Source organism: Rhinopithecus bieti, unplaced genomic scaffold (assembly GCF_001698545.2).
Source record: "Rhinopithecus bieti isolate Rb0 unplaced genomic scaffold, ASM169854v2 scaffold_7884, whole genome shotgun sequence".
In the NCBI taxonomy this organism is placed as follows: Eukaryota; Metazoa; Chordata; class Mammalia; order Primates; family Cercopithecidae; genus Rhinopithecus; species Rhinopithecus bieti.
The window spans coordinates 182,142-189,621 of record NW_016806331.1 but is presented as its reverse complement, the minus strand read 5'-3'; the positions used below and the strand labels follow the sequence as shown (position 1 = coordinate 189,621).

The window sequence follows — 7,480 nt, the reverse complement described above, 5'->3', positions numbered from 1 at the left end:
TTGACTCACCGGGAAGTCCCCAGGCTTTGCGCCTTTGCTTTGCATGTGGCCACCTCACCGATGTCGGCACCTCCAGGGTGCTGTGGCTGCCATCTCTGGTCCTTAGTTTTTGTCAATTGAACAACAGATTTATAGGCACCAAACGGGCCCTATAGCTGTGAGTGTGGCATTGCAGGGGCCAGTGCCTGCCTGCTCCGGGGACACGTGCTCCCCACGGGTGAGCTGCCGGTGGGCACGGGTTCCAGCTGCCGGGCATCAGAATCGCCTGGAATGTCTTAAAACCCCAGCTTTCCAGACCCACCCCAGGCCAAGGGAATCCGAATCCCTGAGGCAGCTCCCCCAGAGGCAGGGTATTGGCAGAAGGTCATTTAGGGGTCACCCCAAGGCATCCCAGGAGCACTCCAGGGGCCCAGCCTGGATCTGAGCCACACCCCACCCCTCGCCTGGCATGCCACCCCAGGCTCTCCTGGGACCCCTGATGCGTATGTCTGCTGCTGGCCTTGATCCAGCTCCTCAGTTGGGAAACTGAGGCCTGGAGGCTATGGAAGACTTGCCCAAGGCCACAGCGAGTTGGCAGGGACACCCGGAGCCAGGAGGGCTGACTCCCTGCCCAGTGCTCTCTCTTGAGCACCCTCGGCCAGGGAGCAACCAGAGGCCTGCTGCACTCACCTCCAGCCCCTCCTCTGTCAGGGCCTTCAGAACAACACTGCCAGCAAGCGGTGCGTCAGGGGACTCCAGGAGACACCCCCAGCCAAGGGCTCTCCCTAGACCCACCTGCTGCCCCTTGCCCTCTGCCAGCCCTGGGCAGTGGCTGTACTGGGTGGAGCAGCCTCGTCGGTCTCCACTGGGCGTGTGTTGTGGCCAAGAGCCAGGGCCCCACTGACGGAGAAGCAGTGTTCAGGATGCTCCCGGCCGCTCCCAGTGCCCTGCTCATTAGAAACAACTGAAACACCTGTAATCCCAGCACTCTGAGAGGCTGAGGTGGGCAGATTGCTTGAGCCCAGGAGTTCAAGACCAGCCTGGACAACATAGCAAGACCTTGTCCCTACAAAAAATACAAAAAAAAAAAAAAAAATTAGCTGGGCGTGGTGGCTGACACCTCAGTTTCCGTCACTCGGGAGGATGAGGTGGGAGGATTGCTTGAGGCCAGGAGGCAGGAGCTGCAATGAGCCAAGATTGCACCACTGCACTCCAGCCTGGACAACAGAGCCAGACCCTGTGAAAGAAAGAAAGAAAAGAAAAGAGAAGAGAAGAAAGAAAGAAAAGAAAAGAAAGGAAGAAAGAAAAAAAAGGGAAGAAAGAAAAGGAAGAAAGAAAAGAGAAAGGAAAGAAAGAGGAAGAAAAAGAGAGAAAGAGAGACAAGGAACTCTGAAGTGCTCACTGCATGCTGGTGAGTGTCTGAGACGATGATGCTGATTCCCCAGCACACAGGCCCCTCCCACGTGGGACCGCCGTCCTCCCTCACTGCCACCCCAGGAGCGTGAGCTCCGTATGTGTCCCACGCTGCAGATGAGAAACCAGAGACTCTGAGGAACCACGAACAATGGCCCTGATATTTCCGCAGAGCTGAGATGAGACTCAGGTTTGGTACCGGGGTCTGTGGGGGCACAGGCGGCTCTCGGGGATGGGGAAACAAGTACAAGAGAGGGGGTGGGCTAGGAGTGGGAATCTTTATTTAGCAAACACATGTTCAGCTTCAGCTCTACGGCAGGGTCTTCAGCAGTGGAGGAAGCCAGAGCAGGCCGGCCGCAGAGCAGGCTCTTGGGGAAAAGCCACTGGCCTGGGCTTTTAGTAGCACTGGCGGGTGCTACTTCCCTTCCTGGCCCTGCCCACCCTGATGGCCAATACCACCCCTCCCAATTTTATATCTTCTTATTTATTTATTTATTTATTTATTTATTTATTTATTTTTTGAGTCAGAGTCTTGCTCTGTCGCCCAGGCTGGAGTGCAGTGGCACAATCTCGGCTCACTGCAAGCTCCGCCTCCCAGGTTCATGCCATTCTCCTGCCTCAGCCTCCCGACTAGCTGGGACTACAGGCACCCACCACCTCGCCTGGCTCATTTTTTGTATTTTTAGTAGAGACAGGGTTTCACCGTGTTAGCCAGGATGGTCTCGATCTCCTGACCTCGTGATCCGCCCGCCTCAGTCTCCCAAAGTGCTGGGATTACAGGCGTGAGCCACCAAGCCTGGCCAATTTTACATCTTCTTCAGCGTCCCTCCCCTTGGGCCCCAGTCAGCCGCGAGGGTCTCTCTGTTCCATCTAACAGCTTGCCTGCTGCCTTCCAGGTTCTGCCTGGGCAATCCCCAGGGAGCAAGGCAGGGACCCCTGACAAGCCTGTCCCCTGACTGCACCCTCCTCTGTCCCAGAGGGCCTGGATGCCAGGAAGAATATTCCTGAAGCCTCCCCTCCCTGCCACTCCCTGCTGGGCCATCTCACTGTGGGCTTGGGCCCAGCCCTCCTCAGCCCCAGAGCCTGGGTGATGACCCATTCTCCTGGCTGCCATCAGGAGCTGGGGACAAACCACACCCTATGCCAGCCATGCCCAGCACCATGTCCAGGGATACTCGGCAGCACCCAGAGCCCCCGAGGATGGAATCCATCTCCCTTCCTGTATCCCTCCCTCCAGTACACAGGCGCCCGTGAAGAGGTGTACTGTGGGTGACACCCAAGTGCCCTCACGGAGTAGTCACGTCCCACCGAGGTCCGGCTGCTGCCCACCCCTGCCAGCATTCTCCTCTGTGTGCAGCAGCCTTTGAGAGTGGACGCCAGCCACCCTGTCTGGAGGACTCTCAGCCACTGCTACTCCCACGTCCCTGCTCATCGGCCTTGCTGGGGCCCACGACTAGGCTGGGGCTGGTCAGCTGGAGGACAGGGGCCCCACGGGGAGCCTTCCTTTGAGGAAGCAGGGTCTCTGGAGCACCCTGGGGGTGGGGCACTGGCCTGGCGGGCATCGGTGTGTGACCAGCAAGGACGGCCTGGCAGGAAGGTCTCCTCCCCATGGAATCTGTTCTCGGAACCACTCCAGCTCCCCACCATTCACAGGCGGGAGGTGAAGGGGTGTGGCCCAAGGTCAGCAGGAGAAACGGGCAGGACCAGGACCTGGGGCCACCTCAGGCTCACATGGAAGGTAGATGTGGCCGAGGCCACCAGCACCAGAGAAACTGAGGGACAGGACGCCCAGGTAACTGGTGGCACTGGGGAAGGACAAGTGGGAAACAGGCAGCATCCCGGGTCTTGGGGGCTGGCCGGGCAGAGGTGCCCTGGGCTGGGGTGGCCCACTGCCTAACTTCAGGGCCTGCCCAGGGGCTTCCTGGGTGCAGTGGTGAGAAGGAGTCTGAGTCCCGACTCGGAGGAGAAGCATGCCACAACAGAAGAGTGCCGCAGCCTCCGAGAACCCGCAGGACTGGAGGCAGCCTTGCCCGGCTCCCCCGGCCACCAAGGGTGTGAGCAAGGAAAAGAGAAACCCCAAGTTACCCCCAAACCACGTTCTGGAAAGCAGGCTGCCGGCTGGGTCATTCTCCAAAGTTGAACATCTCAGCTTCCTTCTCCTTCCAGAAGGCAAAGCTCCGGTTGATGTAGCCGCAGATGTCCTCGCTGTTGAAGCTGCCCTGCTGGGAGCGGGACCCCAGCCGCTGTGCTGTGGGCTCAGGGCCGCTGCAGGGGACGGCAGCATGCGGCAGGGGCCCGAGCGGGGTCAGGCCTGACTTGCGGCCAGGTTCCGTTTCCCAGGCGGGACCCTGGCTGGAGCCGAAGAAGCGGGCTTTGATGTCCTCGAAGCCGTCGGTCCAGGCCCGGCGGCCGGCGGCCACCTCGTCGGTCACAGCCTTGTGGAAGGCGCGCACCGCCTCCCAGCCGTGGGTGCCCAGGTGCTCGAAGACCTCGAAGCAGAGCAGGTGGCGCACCTTCCGCTCCTCTGCCGGCAGGTCGCACTCCAGGAGCTGGAAGTAACCCAGCATGAAGAGATCCAGGGAGAGGCTGCTGTAGGGCACAGGAGCCCCGTCCACGTGGGGCAGGAACTGCTCGGGGGACAGGGCCCCGCGGGGCCGCCGGCTTAGCCGCCGCAGCTGCCGGGTGGGCACGTGAGCCATGATGGCTTTCCAGTTGCCCAGCAGGTGGGTGATGGTGCTGCGCTGCTGCCACAGGTGGCCCAGCCGGGGGCCCTCGCCGGGTGAGGAGGGTGGCCCAGGGCTCCTGGAGGCCTCCTGGCCCCGAAACCCCGTGTGGCGGTCTTCTAGGGTCCTGCAGGCTGCTGTCTTGAGGGCCGGCGTGTAGGCCGACCTCCTCCAGTGGCTGAGGAAGAGCATGATGATGCGCTCCTTGCGCAGGCTGGCCAGGTCCGGGCCGGCTGCGGCGCCCACCTCCGATGGCACCTCCTCGCAGCTGATGCCGGAGTCGCTGGCCTCCTCTGTGTCGCCAGGCCTGGGCTCCCCCGAAGCCAGGCCACTGCAGGGCTTAGGCAGGGCCGGCCAGCAGCCACTCAGGCACTGCCTGCGCTGGGCCCCTGACTCGCAAGGGCCAGGGTTGAAGCCACAGAGTAGGCCAGAGGCCGACTCGAAGTTGCCGCGCAGCATCCGCACAGACACCCCCCACTCCTGGATCTGGCGCTGGGCCTCGCTCCAAGGGGGGCGGGCCGAGGCCTCCCTGCAGGTCTCCTGCAGGGGCTGGGTGGCCGGCTTCTCATCCCCCTGCACCAGCCCATGCACACCCTTCAGCAGCAGGGACAGGCTGCGCACTAGGCGGGAGATGTGGCTGCACCAGAAGGGCAGGGGCTGCCCCCCGGGGGCCACCTCCGAGGCCTCCGCAGAGCTTGTGGGCCCAGCCGCTGGGGTTGAGGCCTCCTCAGCCTCCAGCCCGGGCGCCCTGGGCAGGAAGTGGCTGTTGACCGTGATGCTGACCAGGGGCTCGGGCAGCAGGGCCTGCAGCTCAGCCGCCAACCGGCCCAGCTCACTCTCATACTCCTGACAGCGGCGCCGAAGCTGCAGGTCTGCAATCTGCTTCTCTAGGTAGACCAGGTCGTCCTCCGTCAGCAGCTCCCCAAAGGGCCCCAGGATGGCCTGGTGGGTCTGTGAGTACCTCCAGGCCGCCTGCTCTGTGGGGCCTGAGCTCCCACCATTGTCCTGGGCACAGGAAGGGCAGGGTGAGCAGGGTGAGCCTGCCCACCTGCCATCAGCCCACCTGGCTTCCAAATCCCTGAGCTCTCAGCATCTCTGCAGAGCCTCTGGTCCTGCCCCAAGGTAAGACTTTAAAGGGCTTCCCAGCTAGGGCAGAAGCCCCTGACCTGCTCTGCCCCAGTCTTGCTCTGCTCTCAACCCTGTGGCTTTCAGCCCCTATGGCTCTCAGCCCAACAGGCCAGGACAGGCTGGGCCCTCAGACAGGGCTGTCCCCCAGTCCTGAGATGATGGAGACGGGCTGTATTCCAGCAGCCAGGAGCCACCTGTGGCTAGAGAAATGACAGGTGGCTGGTGCGATAGAGGGGCAGAACTTTTACTTCCCCTAAATTGTAGTGAATTTCAATGGCTGCACGTGGCTGGCATGATTGTGCTGGACAGCACAGTGCTAGACCGGGGATGCAGGACGCAATCGTCCTGACAATATCATAGGCCTCTGAGGGTACAATTCCTGAACTCCTGTCTGCACAGCAGCCGGGGGAGCCTGTTAAAATCCAAGGCACATCACAGCCCTTCTCTGCTCAGATTCTCAGTGGCTCCCCACGGCCTCACAGAGGTGCAGTAATCCCAGCCAGGTTCCTCTCCAACCTCAGGCGCCCATTCCACGCCAGGGCACCTTCTCTTGCTTCTCCCCAGGCCGGCCGGGCCTCAGGACCCTTGCACTGGCTGTTGCCTCTGCCTAGGAGGTGTCTGCCCCAAGTTCCCATAGGGCTCCACCTCTCTTCCCTCTGGCCCCTGCTCAAGGCCACGTCCCCAGAGGGGGCCCCCGTAAGCACCCATGTATCATAGTCCCTCAACTGCTTTGCTTTCTCCACAGCAGTAGGAATCGCACCCCCACACCTGCTGGCACCTGCCCATGGGCCACCGTCTTCCCTGCTAGACGCTGCGCCCAGGAGAGCAGGGCTTGCCCTTCACTGCCTAGAACAACGCTTGGCACAGGCAGGCCTGTGCCACAAATCCGCCAAGCAGAAGGATACGTGGGACCCACGCCTCCAGAGCAGGTGAAGGGGCTCTGCTCAGAGTCCTCTGGTCTGGTTCACTTCATTCTCTGACGGAAGCAGCAGCTGAGGCCACAGAGGAGAGGGGCCCCTGGGTCTTGGATTTAGTTCTGGGCTTCGGGTGCTCTGACTTCCACTTCCACCTACCCGGAAAGGCCCCGCCCCGCCCAGCCCACTGGTCCCGCCCCTCCGCCCCTCCCCAGGGCCTACCTGGACCTCCCCGGGGCCTACCTGGGCCTCTGCGGAGCTCTCTGCGCCCAGGCGCGCCTGCAGCTTCCGCACCATCACCTGCCGCTTCCATTCGGGGATGGGCCGGCCGCGCTCATCCCGCGTGGGCACCAACCCGTCGATGTCGCCTGAGGGAGGCCCATCCAGCTGCAGTGCCGCCAGGCTATCTGAGGCGTCCCCCACCAGCACAGTCTCTGTCCCCTGTGCAGAAGGGGGTGGGTCACACAAGCCCGAAGGGGACCCAGGCCCTAAGTGGAGGGAAGATCCGAGAGGACATGGGGGGTTGGCTCCGCCCAGGACACCCTAACAGGGCGCCCTGAGAGAAGGGACAGCTGGGGTCACGGACAGCACCCCACCCTCTCATCCCCAGCTTAAGAGTGAGACCTCGGAGGGGAGGGACCGGAGTGGGGCGGGGGTAAGATGTGTGGGAGGGGATTGTTAGCAGAGAAATGAAGCCAGAGGTCCCTCCCAGTCCCCTATACAAGCCCAGCTGATGCTCGCGGAGCACACCATGTCCCTGGGCAAACTTGCTCTGGGCATAGCTACATAGACAAAGCCTGGCAGCCAATCCTGTGCCGCAGGGCTTGTCACACACAGCCTTCAGTGTGCTGTGCACACTCCAGCTCTCCAGGACGGACAGTGCCACGTGGCATTTCCCAGACTCCCACGGAACATCTCAGTGGTTGAGAATCTGCAGTACCAATCAGGGAAAGGCTGGGCTGGCTTTCTAAGGGCCTGGCGCCCAGGAAAGGGAGGGTAAGGGGGAGCAGGACCCTTCTGTTGGTCTGGGCTGGCGGAGGCCTTGAGGAGGAGGACAGTGGCAGCGGGGCCCTGCCCATGGCTGGCTGCTGCGATCTCCGCACTCCAAGCAGGCACGGAGCACCCCTGAGCTCAGAGGTCGGGCAGAGGGGCTTGGGCCACTGCAGCCCTCTGGGATGACAGAGAAGGGTCCCCGTGTTTCTGTGGTGAGGGGACAGCTGCTGTCGCCCTGACACTTCTGTCTCCTCAGAACTCAAGGTGTTCTTGAGAGCAGCGGAGTGATGCAGGCAGCCAGGCATCCACCCTTCAGGAAAGGCCTGGCTG

General features: G+C 62.2%; 1 protein-coding gene across 2 annotated transcripts in view; it reads right to left on the bottom strand.

The window, feature by feature from the left end:
- Positions 1–3,184: 3,184 nt before the first annotated feature.
- ESPNL (espin like) overlaps positions 3,185–7,480 on the bottom strand; it is a 28,658-nt gene continuing 24,362 nt past the window's right edge. Inside the window, exons 8-9 of one of the 2 annotated variants that reach the window (XM_017875549.1) lie at positions 6,401–6,598; positions 3,185–5,120 (exon numbers count right to left, since the gene is read on the bottom strand). In XM_017875549.1, the coding sequence (XP_017731038.1) occupies positions 3,516–5,120; positions 6,401–6,598 (1,803 nt within the window). In that variant the 3' untranslated portion in view covers positions 3,185–3,515. The remainder of the gene's footprint in view (positions 5,121–6,400; positions 6,599–7,480) is intronic. The other variant, XM_017875550.1, reaches the window with a different exon arrangement.